This window comes from Leuciscus leuciscus (genome assembly GCF_965113295.1).
Source record: "Leuciscus leuciscus genome assembly, chromosome: 1".
In the NCBI taxonomy this organism is placed as follows: Eukaryota; Metazoa; Chordata; class Actinopteri; order Cypriniformes; family Leuciscidae; genus Leuciscus; species Leuciscus leuciscus.
In genome coordinates this window covers 29,050,453-29,069,424 of record NC_138725.1, presented here as the reverse complement: position 1 = coordinate 29,069,424, position 18,972 = coordinate 29,050,453, and the positions used below count along the sequence as shown (strand labels likewise).

The 18,972-nt window shown below is 37.0% G+C and overlaps 1 protein-coding gene and 1 long non-coding RNA gene across 5 annotated transcripts in view; one reads left to right on the top strand and one right to left on the bottom strand.

Annotated features, from left to right (window-relative positions):
• Window positions 1–18,972, top strand: part of micall1b.2 (MICAL like 1b, duplicate 2) — a 43,944-nt gene that overhangs the window by 14,996 nt on the left and 9,976 nt on the right. For 2 of the 4 annotated variants that reach the window (XM_082170041.1, XM_082170039.1), the window contains 4 exons: window positions 69–142; window positions 3,316–3,430; window positions 3,512–3,558; window positions 3,630–5,270. In XM_082170041.1, coding sequence (XP_082026167.1) covers window positions 69–142; window positions 3,316–3,430; window positions 3,512–3,558; window positions 3,630–3,748 — 355 coding nt within the window. In that variant the 3' untranslated portion in view covers window positions 3,749–5,270. Of the gene's footprint in view, window positions 1–68; window positions 143–3,315; window positions 3,431–3,511; window positions 3,559–3,629; window positions 5,271–18,972 lie in introns of those variants that run through there. The other 2 variants (XM_082170040.1, XR_014206094.1) reach the window with 2 other exon arrangements.
• The window catches only part of LOC309503446, a 411,057-nt gene continuing 392,240 nt past the window's right edge, over window positions 156–18,972 (bottom strand). Inside the window, exon 3 of the long non-coding RNA XR_014207645.1 lies at window positions 156–1,247. This is a non-coding gene — a long non-coding RNA (uncharacterized lncRNA). The remainder of the gene's footprint in view (window positions 1,248–18,972) is intronic.

Here is an 18,972-nt window from a genome sequence, read left to right as displayed (position 1 = left end):
AAAACAATAACATGAATACACATCATGTTGACAAGAATAGTGTGTGTGTGTGTGTGTGTTTGTTTCAGGTTGAGACAGCATCGTCTGGAGCAGCAGCAGACTGATGTAGAGTTTGAGCTCAGGTGCCTCTTCAACAAACCAGGTGACAAACTGAATCAATCATATTTCTTAATGTGAATATGTTTGTATTGATGTTTTTTAACCCCCTGAGGTCGACAAGCGCGCCGGCGCGATAGGCTCGCTTTTTTTTTTATCAGTTCAAACGAAATAAATTTTGCTCTGTTGACTTTGATATTACAAACAAGTTTCATACATCAATCGATTCTGTTAAATGTGTATTATTTTTGTGTATACTCACAATAAAAACAAAGTGTTGTGCTTTTTGCCAAATAAAGAAAAATAAACGTGATGCGAGTTCTGCCTTCTCTCTGTCAGTGAAGTCCATTCTGAAACGCGTCCGAAAATTAACAATAACTCAGCGAATACTCAGTCAAACAGACATACAGACACACAGGCATGAAGCTTGAATTCTCTTCTTTTAAATTAAGTAATTTATATAAAAAACAAATATTCTCAGTTCATGTAATCTGTAAGAAAAGAGCGAGATGTCAGTCGTTCTCATCTAATTTTTAATGTGACCCCGCCCACGGAGAGCGCGCGCTATTCAAACGCGAATGAATGAGGCAATCCACGCAAGCTTGTGAACGCCCCCATATCAGCTCGAGAAAACAAAAGTTTAATCAGATCATTGTAGCCTGCTTGTCTACACCGTCTCGCAGCGCTGTGAGGAATAATAATAATGTACCTCAGAAGTGCGGGTATTTCGAGGAGCAAGGATCCGACTGAGCTGAGGAATACTGTAGTACGTTTTTTTCCCTTCTCAAGTGAATCGCGTTTCTGTGAATGAATGAACGGCAGAGATGCGCGCTGTTTACCACAGATGCAAAAAGACAGTTTAAATTTAAATCGTGTTTCTGTGTGTGAATGAATGATGATGTTTTAGCAAATTGTTTTGCTATACTGAGATGAGTAAAACTCAACTGAAATATGTTGAAATAAAATGTAGGCTATTTGTATAAGCAACGTATTAAACTGCAAATTAACATTTATATGCCCTAATATTTCATAAAAACAACGTTACAGTCAGGCGAAATGTGAAAGACAACATTTTGTTGACTAGATTTGGGTACAGTTTTTACTGTAGAATATACTGCCACATCAAATAAGCTTTTGTTTAGCCATTTCTGCTCATATATATATATATATAGTACTATTTTTGTTTACAAAGAAAGAGTACACTTGAAATATTGTTGAAATTGTAATTATTGTTGTAATTGTAACCTTTTTAATAAAATAGCAAAACATATTTACAAGATAGATGTAAGCAAAATCTTAAATGGTCAATATAAGTCTTCTTCTAAATATATATTTTGTCCTTGCATTCATTCTTGGCTCAGTCAGTGTCACACCTGAATGAAAGGCTCATTATGCAGAGTGGGTGGGACATTGTATTCTCAGGTGTAAACCACTCCTCGTTCACGCCCCCCTCGCATATTGGCTTTCCAAGCAAAACCTGTTTTACTCAATTAAATCAATGTATTGTTTTATTTGAACGATTAGGCAGGATGATTTTCACATCATTTTGAAACCAGAATTCAAAGCGACAACATCCATTAGTCAAAAGTCTTGTGGACACAAATTTATTATGAGTTTTGTGGTCTTATTTCAGCAACTTTCATTTTTATTTTTTTCAATAACCACGTATAAACATTATTCTCTTAAAAATGCAAAAATATACATGCATCTTGAGCACATATTATGGTAGCCCTGTTTGTGCTGTATAGAGTGAATTTACACCTTTGCCATTAATATGTTTATAAATAACTGAAAAAAGCACAAATGTCAGAGCATGTCAGAACACCTCCAGGGCCCAGAAAACCCCCCAGACCCCAGAGGGTTAATCTCTGATATCAAATCTACAAATGAATAGATGATACTAGCATATAAATGTCTCCAAAAAGACAATCAACACCAATAGATTTTCTTGTTTTCCAGTGCAAATATCTGAATATTCTTAATTCATGACACTGTAATGTAATGTCTGTTTTCTGTGCTTTTGTTGTGTAGTCTTTTAGTTTGTGGACTTCTTCAGTTCCCGTTCCTCGTGTGTGTCTTGTTAGTCTATTAGTCCTTGTGTATTTAAGCCCTTGTGTTTCCAGTGTTCATTGTCAGGGTTTGTCCTTCTATGACTTTCATGTTGGTGTGCTCAGTTTAGTTTCTCTTGTTTCGCTGTTTCCTTGTTCTTTTATTAATTAAATAAATCTACACTTGCATCCACAAATATGTATCCAGCAGTTCATATTTTGTCTTTAGACAAAGTGATTTGACTGATGACGAATACAGTTTTCAGTTTTGTAAAACTAGCTGTTTCTCTGGACTAGCATGACTTGATGTTGCACAACTTGTACTGGATGGACACCAGCAAGGATATTGCCCATTACTGTAGTGGTCATCTCTCACAGACTGCTGCCATCAGGCCCTCCTTATTGACCATCCATCAGTTCCCTTGCCAGAAGAGGCACCCAGTACTTCTCATAACCTCAATGAGGAGCAAGCATGGTGGAGGAAAAGGAGAGGGGAACAGGACTCTGAGTTCCTAAGTCCAGTGGTCCCAGTTCTCCCTAGCCTGGTTTTACCACATCCAATGGTCCAACGGCCCGTTTTCACAAGTCCAGTTGTCTAGTTGTTCCAATTCTGGTCCAAGTCCAGTGGTCTGGTTGTCCCACAATCAGCCCCATGTCTGGTTGTCCAAAGTTCAGTGGCCTGGTTTTCCCAATTCCTGTGGTCCCATGCTAAGTTGTCCCAGTGTTTCCAAGTCCAGTGGTCCTATGTTTGGATGTTTCCGAGTCTGATGGTCCCAAGTCTGTTAGTCCCTGTGCTCTCTAGCCTGGCAGTCTCACCTTATTTTGATCAATGCATCATTTAACAAGATTTAACTACGAATGTAACTATAATGACAGAATAAACAAACAACAAAACGAAAGCAGCAGCCCCTCATGGACGACTGTGGCATATAAATATAATAAAACACAACGTAAATATTGTCATCACTCCTCCTTTCATCCTTCTGGTGTCGTCACACAAGCGTCGTTCATTAACATCGCTTCACCGGTCTCACTCCTAAAATAAATATATCTTGATTTATGAAAGTTTAGATATTTGTACTGGAATAAAGTAACATTTTTCAGTGTATGAAATTACGTATAAAGTGTCTGTAGTTTCTAGTTTCTGATGAATGTGTGTGTGATTGTCCAGAACAAGACTGGAGCTCTGATGACAGACAGCGGGAACATCAGCTCATGTCACACCTGCTGTCAATCATCCAGCAGAGGAATGACATCATCAGCAGCCTGGATCTGGACAGACTGAGGTCAGAGGTCACCTGACCCCAGCAGTGTGAGGTCACATGATAATGATGTGTTATTGATGGGTGTGTTGTGTTCTTCATCAGGGAAGAGGAGGAGGACATGATGATGTCTGCTATGATCCAGAGGACAGGTGAGAAACGATCCTCTTTTGCTCTCACTTATTCACTTCATCACATTTACTTTAAGATTTTCTCTCTCTAGACCTCCTGGCACAGACGGACAAACAGATGGAAAAATTCAACCGGAAGTTTAAAGGCCTTCATATGTTCAAAGCATCCAGCTGTAAAACTAAAAACAGCAGCAGAAAGAAAAGCAGCTGAAGGAGAGAAAGAGACTGTAGATCAGGGGTCTCAAACTCAGATCCTGGAGGGCCACTGTCCTCAAACCCCAATCAAGCACACCTGAAACAGCTGATCAAGGTATTCAGGATTATAAGACAGTTCCCTGTAAACTCTGCAGGATGTTGATCCTCCAGGAGCTGAGTTTCACATGTGTGCTGTAGATGCGTATTAAATAATGCAAAGCAACATTTCCCAAAGGAAAGGAAAGGAAATGGGAATTTTTGAAAGGGTGATTTAGGAGGTTTGTTTAATGTGAGATTACACCAAAGATCCATGATATGTGGAGCTGAATACCTGCAAAAAATAGGGTCTAAAACTGTGTTGACACCAGAAATCGTCAAAGCGAACAATCTTGGCTGCGTTTCCCAAAAGCATCACAAGCCTAGGTTGATCATAGAACAATTGCCACCAATGGTATCTACGATCAAATAGAGCTTGAGTGATCAAATGTAATTTAAGCGTCGTTCAGGCAGACCACTGATCGCTAAACAATATCAGCTGACGCTCAGCTGATTTATTACTCCACCTACTCTAATCAACTATAGTATTTAAGCTCTTTCAACGAATGCTCTGCAGTCTGTGCACAGACATTTACACCCACCTCCACCCCTTCACCTCCTAGCATCTTCAAAATAGAGCAGCCGATTCTCTATAGAAACTCTATGTACGTAGTCATTGTATCTCCTTCTGTAAACATATGCTAAGAAACATTTGGTTATTAAAGGGCTTGGGGGATTTGTGTCTCAAGGATGTATCTCAAGCTGTCTAGTATGGCAGCTCGAGCACCTTAAGAGCCTAAGCCTCTCGCCAAATCTAAAGATTGTCAATAAGTTTAATTCTTAAAGTGGTCCTGACTGAACTTAGGGCTTACAATGCTTTTGGGAAACGCAGCCCTGGATCCATTTGTCTTGTCGTTGAAAGTTGCACAATTGCCATATGTCAGAACTAGAATGAAGCTTATGTTTACTGTCAGTGACTCTACGAATCCAATGTAGACAGGGTGTAAAACCTGCCAGTTAACACCAATGCGACAAGATGGTGTATCGTTTCTATAACAGTGACTTGGTGAAACAATAACATCCTTGAACATCAGAAAAGAGTGATATTCCAGGGGGGGAAAAAAGCAAGATCCGCTCAAGGACAACATCACAAACACATCATATGGAGGTGGAGGTGGAGATGTAAGCTTTTACAAATTCCTCTAGGTTTAAATGTCATGGACATTTAATACCACTCAAATAGTCAAGGTCATTGTACATTTTCTTTTTTTTCATTGGTGTTTAAGGTGAGAAATGTGCTTTGTTTAACTTAATTTGACTGTACCAAACCTGTTGGACTTCCTGTGAAAGCATTCAGACTCCATATCAAAACTGATATCGCTTTAGGATAAATCCTTTTATTTTTTTACATGTTGCTGGACTAATAAGAATGCTTCTTGTTTTCTCATTGCCTGCTCTTTGTGATAAACTACCTAATTAAAGTTTGAATGTCAGACTTATAACTGGTGCATTTAACACTCATTAATATAATTTTAGTATAGTTTTTATCCACAATCTTTTTTTCTTTTTTTTTCTTTCTTTTTTTCACTAGAAAATATTTTATTTTCTGGTTTCTATGAAGTTGCTTTGAGACAATCTTGTGAATGTGGCCTTAACTTTGGACAGTTAGAATATTATTATTAGTTTTCCAAATTCAATAGAATCAAAAGCATATTTGGCTTTCAATTACATTTATTTAAACAGTGTTGACACCACAGACTTCCACTATCCCACAATGCACTGGATGTAGAACTCGATCATGTAAATGAATTTTTAGCGTCACATAATTATAAGTGTATTTCATGTCTCTTTTTTTTCAGAATATAAATGGATGTTTATTAATACAAATATTCCAGGCTTGCTGCACTAATGTTTATTTCAGAAAGACACCAGAAAAGATGCACAAGTAGCGCTGTCCCAATGAAAACAATACAGAAATGAGCCTCAGTTTATGAGTATATGTGCAAAATATAATGCAATACATTACATAATATATTTCCATTTATGGGAAACTAGTGCTTATATATATATTTTCAATATACTGCAATGTATGCATTGCCCATGCATGGCTATATATTAATGCATTTAAATTATTTAAGACAAAAATAGCATTACATGTAATATTCACACAGTTTTATCCTTTATTGTGTATATATATATATTGCACATACATGTTCCCATATAAATGTGAATATATGATCACACATACATTAGTAATGATTATTGAGCCGATCAAATCTGTTGCACAATCTGTGCATTGATGTTGGGTGCAATATGTGCTTAATTTGGCATACCCAAAATAACTAAAACACTACTATGAATTTGTTCAGATTCTCATGGAGATGGATTCTGAAAGGCTCTTCCCTAAAATTATAGGACTGAAAACAGTGCAATGCTGTAATTTACAATTATTAATTTAGCAAACACTTTTATCAAAAGCGACTTACAAATAGACTTCACAGTTCCTGTAAATAAAGAATGTGACCCTGTTTTTATTTGTAATATTTCGTTTATTCACAGAGGGGCGCTGGAGAGTATTTGCATCTGCTCGTTTCATCGTCACGTCAACCTCCGTTTTACTTTCGGTTTATAAATGTCAAGGTGAACGGAAAATGGCTCAGAATACAGGTAAGATTTGATCAACAAACAAATATGTAGGTTTTAGCTAAATGCTAAAAGTTTCTTAAAATATATCAGAATCCAATATAATTCTACTAAAGCAATGATTGTAGCCCTTAATCATAAAACCATTCGAGGTACCAACTTGTTTACGATTGGCATCGACAAAAATAGCCTACTTAATACTTAAAATACTTTTAATTTCTATATATATTTTATCAAATCAAAATACTTGTAGTCTATTCTATTTAGAAATATTAATGTCATTATAATTATTCGGCCTATAGAGAATGTGCGTTGACCGAAAACACTGTTTTTACAAATTTTTAAGCATAAATTGGGCACAAAAATAAAACACTGGTCCATCGAACGTTATTTTTATGTCACCGTTGCATTAAAAGCGTAAATATCATAAGGCTTGTTTTCTGATGTTGCTCATCCGGGACGATTCCTCACGCCGCACGAGCATTTTTTTATTTTATTTCTGCACTACCAGAGGATATCTTCAACTCTGCGGCTGCTGGTAAGTGGTGTTTCATTCTCAGCGAAATGATTTTGATGTTTATTTACCTATTATTAAAGACGACGTGAAGAGAGCATGCAGAGATGTTGTTTATTGCTGTTTAACGTTTGAGGGAGAAAAGTTTCACGGGTGTCGAGGGGTCTGGTCTTTTTATGTTATTTGATTAAAAACTATTCATACTTTAAACTATTATTATTACTATTATTATTATTACAGTAATTATTTAAAAAAGGTAGAGTGCCTTAAAAATAATTATCACAACACTGGTAAGGCTTACCAGTATCTTATGTTTTCTATCTGCAGCTTTGGTGTGCAGCAGCTTATGTGAGCATCTCCCTCTTCTAGTTGGATTATTTGTTTTGGTTGAATGTAAAAATATAAATTTTAGGATAATGTTACTTAATTAACTTAATTGTTTTGGACAAAATTAAGACTGTTAACCTTATTCAACTAAACGGCATTGGATTAACCTTATGTAATTAACTTAAGTTAATTGAAATAAATAATGTTACATAAATCCAACATTACGTGGAACCTGTTGACATAAAAAAATTAATTAAAGCCAACATAGCATTTTTTTTAGTGCAATTTAAAGTTCCATGTGCCCCCTTTTATCCTTTGAGCACCTGCCCCTCCAGAAGTTTGCACTGTAACTTAGACATAAACAATCAGCATGAATCTCAACAATGGTGACAATAAGTAAAATAACAGGTCAACTCTAAACATCCCAAAAACAAGCTAATAAAAAATCACAACAAAAGCACAAATAAAAGCAAATAAATAAATTAGTAAGACCATTTGTTTGGTTTAATGTTTTTTAATTAAACAGTATTCAGTGCAGTAGCAGCATGTGTCTCTTTATTTCTACCAGTCTTCTCCATTTCAACGCCATTACAACTTCCATTACAACACCCCCATTACCATATAGTGACCTCTAGTGGTTATCTCAGGTAACAACATAATCTGATATCAATACATCCCCCATTCTTTAAAGAAAACATTTAACAGTAAACAATGTTATTCTATGACATGTCTAACTTTGCATTCAGAATTAGATCTTAACTCAATGTGTTTATGCACTGTCTTGCAGATCTTCTAAGTGTAGCTGTATGATGTTTGATGTTTGACAGTCTGTGTTTGAATACGCGTCACGTCCATCCTTTGCAGACAATGCATTTGACTCAGATTCAGGATTGCTTTGATTCAAGACTTGTGACTCTTTCTCAGTCTTTAACAATTCACGTCTGTTTCTTCTGAGAATGTGTCCCATCATCTGTTTTCACCTGACAAGATCTCAGAGCTTTCTTGCTCCAATTCTCATCATTTCTGATTATCACAACATCACCCATCATCAGTGGTTGCAAATGTTTTACAGATATGTCATAGTAGAACTTCTGCTGGTTGAGCTTCTGCTTCAATGCTTCACATGTCTTCGTTCTGAAAGTACGGATAGTAAGAAAGAAAGGCTGATTCAGGATAGTAAATAATTTTCCCCTTTCAGATGGAAGAGATCCATTCCAACTTTCTCCCAGGCTGGTGTTGGTAAGTCTGGTCTCATCATTGGTTCTTTGAGCTGCTTGCTTCTGAATTTCTAACATGTGTCACACTCTTTTTCACCAGATTCTCAATGGGTCTCATTCATGAAACATTCGTAAATATACGAGTAAATATGTGAGTGATTTGCGCGTAAAGAGACATTCCCGAAAATTCTTCTCCTGATTCACAAATACTTCGTAAAACGTCAGATTTGATAGTGAAATGTGAGTGTGTGTTAATGAATTCCAATCAGTCGTAAATGGGACGCGCGTGCACGCTCATTCTCAATTACCATAAATCCCGCCCATTAAAACCAACTGACAACTATATATGGGCATCATATTATGACACGAAACGAAGGATTTCAACATGTCTTCTCAAAAGCGAATGAAGAAGAGAAATAGACGATGATCTGTTTCTACCATGAAAGTAGGAAGACCAAACTTTTCCATCCCAAAAACGCAAAAACGAATCAGTCATGGATCTACTCACATATGCTACTGGCTTCCAAACGTCATCATCAGCTTGCAACTATTATAGTGTTACGACCAGCTCGTTTCAGGCTTCAACACAAAAGAGGGATCAAGCAGAAACGTTTTACTCTTTGTACACCTTTTCTGCCAGTGGGACTTTTCATATCTAGAATGGCATTGATCGTTTCGCTGTCTGGCTATATTCCTTGACTTGATAGCTTATAGAAACAAGTTCTTGCACACCAAACTGACATTTGTTTTTGTTGAGTTTCAATCCACTCAATTTGATTTTCTGCAACACTTCAGTCAGTCCTCTATTGTGCTCTTGCAGTGAAGATCCCCAAATGATGTTGTCATCAATATATGCTCTGACTCCTTCAAGCCCTTCGATGATATTCTCCATCGCTCTGTGAAATATTTCTGATGCAGATACAATTCCAAAAGGTGGTCTGAGGAAAGAATATCTACCAAATGGTGAACTGAAGGTGCAGTACTTTGAACTGTCTTCATCCAGACGTATTTGCCAAAATCCTTGTGAAGCATCAAGCTTTGTGAAATACTTGGTACCGGACATTTCACTCATTATTTCTTCACGTTTTGGTATGTGATAGTCTTCAAGCTTTATGTTGTCATTTAGATCTTTTGGATCCATGCACACTCTTAAAGGGATAGTTCACTTTGAAATTAAATGTTGGTATGTTTTAGCTTACCTCAAGGGCATCCAAGATGTAGGTGTCTTTTTTTCCGCAGTAGTTTAAATTTTGATATTTTTAGGTCAAACCGTTCTTGTCTGTCAGTCATATAATGCAGGTCTATGGTCACGATCTCAAAGAGCATGCACAGAGTCCAAATTAAAACAATTCCCCATCGTCCAAATTAAACAATTCCCCATCGTAAGTACACATTGATGGCCTAAGACACGAAACGAGTGGTTTGTGTGAGAAACCGAACAGTATTTATATCGTTTTTACCTCTTATACACAGCCACGTCCAAGTGATCTGAGGGCGCTCGCGCATCCTGGTGTGTGACGTGTACGCAGACTGCACTGTAAAAATAAAAGGTGCCTGGAGGAACCTTTTGGGGTTCTTCACTTTGCCACACCGGCGGAACCGTCTGTAGATCCTCTAGGCACCCTTTAAAAAGGGGCGGTTCTCTGAAGAACCACACAAGTTTCCCGAGGAACTCTTATATAAGGCACTGTGTGGAACCACTTTGGGTGCCTCCAGGAACCAAATTTCATTTTTTTTTATATTTAATTTCATGTTGTAACTATGGTTACCTTTGACTTCTATTATAATAAACAAATTGAACCAAATACAAAATAAGAATTGTTTATTACATATTTTATATTCATTTTTATACATACACTTCCATAAACATGGGAAAAAAAGCTAACTATAGATTAATATCAATGAATACACAAAAAAAATAGTATAATACATACGCAAAATGAATAATCAACCAAGTATATGCAATAGGCTATACAAGAAAAGACATTTCAACAAAATGCATGGAAACATGGATCCTAACCTTTATCTCTATACAGAAATCTCTGATGATTAGTTATTCAGCTATTTTGAATCATAAAGTGTTGAAGTCTGGGATGCCGTTAGACTGGAGACTGTAATGAACACTATGGCTTTTGAAAAGCTTAAATGTGTGACTTGAATCAACAGGGTCCATAAATGGATGTTGAGTATTCTCATGAAACAAGATAGAGGAAGTAGAGGTAGAGATGGAGAAGTAGAATTCCAGTCATTTCAATAAGAATCCACACGATCAGCAATTTCGTTTGTGGTCAAAAATGTCACTATGGGACCAAGTTGGTTACTGGAATTCACTGGATTTGACCAACAGAAAGCTGCTTGAAAGTGACTCCTGTGTGAGCTGTGCTTCATACATTACGTCGCTACATTGCTGACAATGATCAATGGACTTTTTTGCCTGTGTAATTTCACGAAATTCAAAAATGTGACCGCACCTTTACTCGCTGCAACATAAAATGCAATCAATAATAAAATCTTCACAAGGGACATGTGAGGTACTTAAAGAGTTAGAAAAGTGAAAAGGTACAGCAGATTCGTTTTCCATTTGTTTTTCCTCTTTTCTGGTGGATGGTCCAGGCACTTCAGTGATTTTCGGGTCTACAGGACGATTTTTATTCTTGTTCAAACTTGTATTTCAGCTTACCGTGATCCCTGCAAAGTACAACATTTACTGTTAATAAGGTTATTAAAGTGATAGTTGTCAAATTTAAATAATTTCCTCAGCCTTGTGACGTTCCAAACCTGTTTGACTTTCTGTGGAACCCGAAAGCAGATCTCAGGCATAATGCAACCCGTCACTATTCAATATCACTGCATGAAACACAAGCAGAAAGAAATTGTGTAAATCATTCATGAAACCATTCTTATGTACACTTGTGTAGTTCAATTCAATGCAACAATTTATGTAAAAATGGTTAAGCTCCAAAAATGTCAGAGAAAAGATCCTAAAAATAATCAATGAGTTCACAACTCATGTGTTATGGGTTGTGTTGTAAGTCTTCTGAAGCCATATAATAGCTTTTTCCTCTTTTTTGTCGAAAAAGACTAAACTTGAAGTTAATTCAGAGTTAAAATGTCTTATATTCAAATGCAAATGAAAAAGATATAAGAAAAAATGCATAGCATTATTGGCGCCAAACCTGTGATATTATTTTTCTGAGTAACATGAATGAGATTTGACAGCATGAGGGAAGATTTTCAGAGAATAACTGATTAAAAAAACACAAGTACACAGTCAAACAATACAATTTCACAGAGAAAGTTCATAGTAATAAAGTACCTGCATGTGGTGTATAGGTAACTTACTGTAATTCAATGTTGCCACTGAAATGTTCAGATTATTTTAGAAATATACTGGCAGTTCTGGGGAAACAAAAGAACAAAGCTGATTATTCACAAATATTTATTGACCAGTAAATGGCTTTAAAATGGTATTTGAGAGAATGAGAGCACCTGTAGTAAGTAAAGTTAGGCTAAACAAAAACAGACCAAACTATATGAACCTGCTTTTGTTATTCATAACAAACGCCAATGACGACAGCAGGAATCAGCTAAATTAGTTAGGCTATATCAGCAATTTTAAGACACAGTTGTACAGAATATGTTGAATTGAATGACTAAATCAATCTAAGACAATAAGTAAATAATTTCCATTTGTTCATTAGATCAACGTATCTAGCATCGCGGCTAAAACCTTCATACCATACTGTGCAATAAACGAGTGGTAAACACTGTAAAAACGTAGTATTGTATAATAAATTTAGTTTATATATATATGTGTGATTGAATATATAGTGAGTAGACTCTGTATTTATATTTATTTGGCGAGTTCACAAACCTTGTAACGGAGAGCCGAACAAACGGCGGAAGCTTTGATGAGAGGAGCCGTTACTTTCAATTCAAACCCGGTGACGTCGATCAGCTGAGCTTTGATGCGCACGAGCAGCGCGAGGATCACTGAAGCGACGACAGCAGAGGAGAGAGCAGCAGTTTCGTGACAGAATACAACTTTTAACTTAAAACTCCTCCTGGTTGTTCTTCTTCTTCATGTTATTAATATTATTATTATTTAGTGTTGTAGTTTAAGGTTTAAATTAATCAATAAAATAGGCCTAGGTACTAAATAAATGTAAGCTACCCAGGTGAAAAGACGTAGGCTACTGTTAAATGTATTACAAATGCCTTAAAGTATATTTGTATTGTAGGCCTATACTAAAAACACACTCAAGTACATTTTTAATACATGTAATAGTAGCCTACGTCTTTTTCACCTGGGTATGTATACTGAATCAAACTTCAGTAGCCTATAATAATAATAATAATAATAATAGGATATTAATAACCTTATTCTCGCCTCACTGAACCATTGGGTTCCTCCAGATGATGGCTTTAACATAAGAGATCTTCCAGGAACCACTTAAATGTTAAAAGATCTTCCAGTAACCCTTTTATCGCATTCAAGTTCCTCTATTTTCCCCCAAAGCACTTCGAGGTCTCAATGGTAATGAAAAGGTGACTCCAGAACCTCTGAACTAAATACAAAGTGCTTAAAGGATCCCATAAGTTCCAGCAAGAACCTCAAAGATTGTCAATGCTCCTCCAGTAACCCTAGGAGAAAGAGCTTTGAGGCACTTAAATTACATTTTGAAGTTCCTTGAGTATCTGACAGGATATTTGAGGCTCCTTTAGTTTTTACAGTGTGGTGCATAGATATATATACACTTATATACAATAAGGCCTATACACCATAATGGTGACTTCGAATTAAACATTTTCAATAAAACATAATGAGGATTGACAGAAATAAAGTCAAACTGGTTTGTAATTAGTGAAGATTGAAAAAAGCTGTTTTTGGAGTTGTGTAATCAACAGTTTTGGAGTTGATGTTTTTGCCATTTAATTTCAGCCCTTCATAGCCAGTGAATGAAAGAAGTAAAAAAGAACATGATTTTACTTTATTACTCACTTTGTGGAAAATTGTTTTTTCACCATACAATACATCACAGACAATATACAAATATAAATAAGACATACAACTCTATTTAAAAAAAAAAAAAATATATATATATGCACACAATATATATATACTGGCAATCATGCTGTACATAAAGCAAGATTGATTTGATATTGTTTCAGTGTTGATTCAATGTAAATGAAATGATTTAATTTAAGTTGAACAAATACAGATTTTATGATGAACTTGATCTATTTTTCATCATTGAAATAACATTATTTCAGGGTGCAGACCTGATGAAAAATCAGTGTTACGTTTTAACCGTGATTCAATGTTGACTCAATTTTGGTCTGCTATCAGGGTATTCTTAATCATTTTAAAATCATGTAATAATGTTCACCAGATTCACTAACAGTTTGTGCCTGTTGTGAGAAAAGTGTGATATATACACATATATATAGTCAATTCACTTTTATTTCTATTGTGCTTTTCTCATGACACAGAATCAAAGCAGCTTTACAGAAATGTATGATGTTAATGTTTGTACTATCAGTTTAGAGCTGGATAATATAGTTTACATTTGGAGTTAAAATTGTGTTGTGTGGTGAATCGGTGTATATTCTGTTATGGTCTGGTTTGGTTTTGTTTTCTCTCTGGTCCCTACCGGAGATCCCTTGTTAGTTTCCATGGTTTTTGATTAATTAGTTCCCAGACCTGTTCTGTTTCAGTTCATCATCCCCTGTATGTATGTGTGTATATACTGTATATATATATATATATATATATATATATATATACGCCCTGTTTCCTTAGTTCTGTTGTCCGTTCTCGTCTGTGTGATCTGTTTTCTAAATATGTTTTGTATTAAAGAGTGCTATTTTGGATAATTTGTCTTTGCGCACTATTTACAGTAACTCCTAAATGACAGTAAGGTTTTGTTCAATAATTGTTTAGTGACGAGCTAAATTACTATTAACTGTTGCGCATCACTGACATAAAGAAGTTCGAGATTTTACTTGTAATTGAAAGTCATGTCATAATACTTATACAAAATACATTATAGAAAATATATTTAGTCCACTGTAGTGTGCAAGCCAGTATTAACTGTGGCAAGGAAATAATAGCTCTATTTGATGTTGTGTCCTGGGACAGGTGAGGGTGTGAGTGGGAAACCCACTGCTGAAACTTGGCCCTGGTTTGTCCTCAGGGCCGAGTTCAGCAGTGGGTGCCCACGGTGAGGAGGAGCCAGCAGCAGGAGCACCAGCCCAGAGGCAGAGGCGAGGAGAGTAGGGAGAGGATGGACAGGCTGTTTTCTCTTCTTGAGAGAATGATTGAAAAATATATATTTTTCTACATATTCTTGTTTAACTTTTTTCACTTTTATTTTTTAAAAGGAAAGAAAAAATCTGTACATTATTTTTATGCAACTTTAAATGTGTAAATAAAAGAGAATGAATTGTTCTGGACATTGTTTATTTTTTTGACAGTCATAATTTCTACATGAAACAAACTCTTGTATACCTTCTTTTTTTTTTTTTTTTTTATAAAATTGGTAAATGGAAATCATTTGTTCCACAGGCTACATTAAAGTACTTTTTCCAACTATGAACAACATACGTTAAACATATCAAAATCAACAAACATTTACAGTAGCCTATATAAAATAAGAAAAAAATTATGTAGACTTTTATTGAGCTGAGCAGGGAGACCCTGGTGGAGCCGCTGGACCGGGATGGGCTGCCCCTGGTAAGGCCTCCTGCTGGTGGGACATCATCTGGGATGGTCTCCAGAGTGTTTGAGTGCATATTTCCACTATCCACTAAGTTGTCTACCAACAGGTTTGCAGGGCTGACTCAATCGATGGCTGCCATGCCAATAAGGTTTTTTTTTTTTTTTTTTAAAGAGTAATTTCTGAAAAAAGTACTTTTAATAACAAGTTTTTAGTATCAAGAGTAAAACTAGAGGTATGTATTCTGCAGGGGAAAAACTCCTTGTCAGGTTTTTTTTATTATAGTCTAACTTTTGTATTTATATTATGCTACTACTGCATTTTACATCTGAATATTTTCAAGGTTGTTACATTATATATTTCTGTGTAGTTTAATGTAAAATCATATGTGAGGGAAAAAAACGACTTCAGTAGGTTACTTCACATTTGTACGTGAATACTTAACGGAATATGCATTTACTAAAATTAAAGTAACAAAATGTAGGTCTATTGTCACAATATTAACAAATTGTTGCTAACTACAGCTGTGTCCCATATCAAAGGGCGCATCTGAAGCACTCGGACCGGTCTAGCCTACGGAGGATTGTTCTTGTCTCCTGGCAACTGTGACAGCTGCCGATGACGAGCGCGAGAAATACTGGACTTTTTTATATTCAATATTCAGTTTTATATTCAAACCGGGCTAAACCGAAAATACATGATCCTCAACATGTCCTCCAGTAAAATATAAAACATAAAAATTACAATAGCCAATTCTGCCTCCATAGCTGTTTACTTATTTAGGCTATATCAAATGAATTATCAGGATGGCAGCTGTCCTCTCGCACCGTTGCTTGGCGCCAGGAGCGGTGATCAGGAACACCTGGTTGCGCAATTAAGAAATTCTATGAAGGCTACATGGTGCGTCCTTCGAAGGACGCATAGGCTGCATCCTTGAAGTCTTCAGTCCTTCAAAGGATGCAGCCTTCACATTGGGACACAGCTCTTGCATCTCTTTATCAGAAATTAATTGATGAGCATGTGCTTCCTGAACAAATTTCTCGACCTCACTTTGAAACCGAGTCGTAGGATCTGATGGCAAAACTCGGTAATAATTAGTATTATTGAGTTGACGAAGAGCCTCACTATTGTAGGGTTTGATGACAATGTCTTTATTCCTACACAGTTCATCAAGAGCTTCTTTTTCACAATGTGTCAAATTTGACTTTTGGTTCCTAAATGATGTCTGCTCAAATAAATTAGTCACATCCCTTTCCACTAGCCTACAATAAGTTTCAATAGATGGAATAGACACAGGTGGACAAAAAGTACTTTTAGGCTTGAATTTCTCACGACCATTGTGATTGTACACATTCAACTGATCAACTTTGTCATTTTTGTACCAACATTTCAATCTTAATGTCCGAAAAAAACTTAAACAGTTCAATTTTGGTGACAAAGGGATCTGTAGCTTTAGTTGGAACAAAGCTTAGACCTTTGTTCAGAAGACTTACTTCTTGTGGATGTAATTCTTGACCAGTAAGATTGAAGATCAAATTGTCTTTAGGCGAGTCCCCCTCTTCCGAACTTGTTGTTGAGTGACTCCTCTTACTCCCACGTCTCCCACGACGGGTGGTGGTGGTTTTCTGCAAAGTGGGTATTTGCGTGGCGTTCTTAGATGATTTTCTGTCTCGCTGGCGTGATCTAAAGAATCCACTTCACTATCACCACTGGATGCAGAAGTATGCCGAGCCTCATCTTCATCTACCATGCGTAACATTTAAAGGGCCTTAGCTAACCAGTACGACCCCCTCGGGTTAATCCTGCCGTACACCACCTGTGCCAAAATCCTAGTGAGACCACTTTGGGACAAACACAGAGACTGGGATGATCCCCTACTGCCCCAGGATTTGCTACAAGCCTGAAGAGACTGGGAAGGAAAGTTACAAGTCCTGCCGAGAATCACCTTCCCCTGAGCGTACGTAACTCCTTCCATGGATGAGAGAAGCATTACTCATGAGATACATGTGTTCTGCGATGCTTCGAAGCAAGCCTATGGAGCTGTCGCTTACCTGATGACAGTAGACAGTCAAAGTCAGCCTTATCTCTCCTTTGTTGTTGCCCGTTCAAGAATTACACCCATAATGACTGCATTCAATGTCCAGATTGGAGCTTTGTGCTGCGTCACAGGAGCCCTGAGTCATGCCGATTTAAGGTATTTGTTGGCACCCGAGTGGACGAAATTCAGGAGCTTACTGATCAACATTCATGGCGATATGTTGACTCTGCGAATGACCCCGCTAGATGTAAGTAGCTAGAGGAGCTGGCTAAGTCTAAACGGTGGAGCCATGGACCACACTTTCTCCTCCAAAGCTCAGACAAATGGCTGACCCCGCCAGCAACAGTAGGGAAGGAGTGTCATTCAATAAGTCGGTATTCTGTTGAGTCACGACCATACCTGATAAAGAGCCTCACATACCAGATGTGCATCAGTACACCACTTGGAAGGAACTTCTAGAGGCCACAGTACAGATGCTTCACGGGGAGGCAGGTCAGAGCAGGAACCCTAATGCTGATGACTACCATACCAGGGGTGGCGTCAGCCGATTTTGCCGGGGCTTCAACCCTGAATGTTTTGAGCCCGAATGTGTTTTGAAAAGTTGACTGACAAATATGAAACCGGACAATAGCCTATGTAAACCCTCGAAATCATAAGTTGCCTTATTTCATTGTGCTTTATGCACATACTGCATACAGCCTGTAAAAATAGACATAGGTCTTAAAAACAATCTAGCCTAAAGAATATGTGCTACTCCGTTTCTTCATCTCTGTTGAATATGCAGCAGGTAGGGGAGGAGCTAGCACAGTTGTTGACTTCAACTAATGTTAGTGTGGCGAGTGAACAGCAGATAGCAGGAAAGATGAGAAAACAGCAAAAATGAAGCAAATGATTTAAAATGTAATATACCAATACACAACAGTTCATATTATGTTGTAATATTTTAAGATACATGTATCTGGAAAGTCTCACAGATGTACTTTGTCTGAAAGTAAAGTGTTACTGTAAAAAAAAAAAAAAAAACTCTTCGACTGATCCCTGTATTTGCATAAAATGGTCTGGGCTAAGCCCCGGATGTCCTTCCATACTGGAAACGCCCCTGTACCGTACAGCCGAGATTCTTATCCTGAGAGGGGCAAAATAGGATAGCTTTGCAGAGGAGTTCAGACTACAGAAAAATAGGAAACCAGTATAACTAAGTAGCCATTTACTTACTTTCTCCAGAGCTGGACAAGAGAGAGGATCTCAAGACTTGGCTGCTGTGCATCCCATCATTTTGGATCATTGCCATCCTACCACAAAGCTACTGATTCAAGACTGTGATACCCAACTGTTTAAAATGAACAGTAATAGGGTGATGTTTGCTTTAGTTGGGCTCTTTGGCCTTGACTATTTGATGATAGTTTTTCTCTGGCTGCTGTAAGTGTTTGTTATACATTTACATTTAGTCATTTAGCAGACGCTTTTGCCCAAAGCGACTTAAAATGAGGACTAAACCAAATAAGTCATTGTGAAGAGACAAAAACAACACAAGAAGTGCTCAAAATACAAAGTTCAGAGATTGCTCAAAGTAGCATGAGCCAGACAAGGGAGGATTAAAGAAAAGGAATTAAAAAATAAATAAAAATAAAATATGTTATCTTAAGTGCTCACGGAAGAGAAGAGTTTTCAGTTGTCTTTTGAATGTTGTCTGTAATTCTGCATTCCAGATGAGGGTCTCTCTCTCATTCAGTGAATGAGAATGTT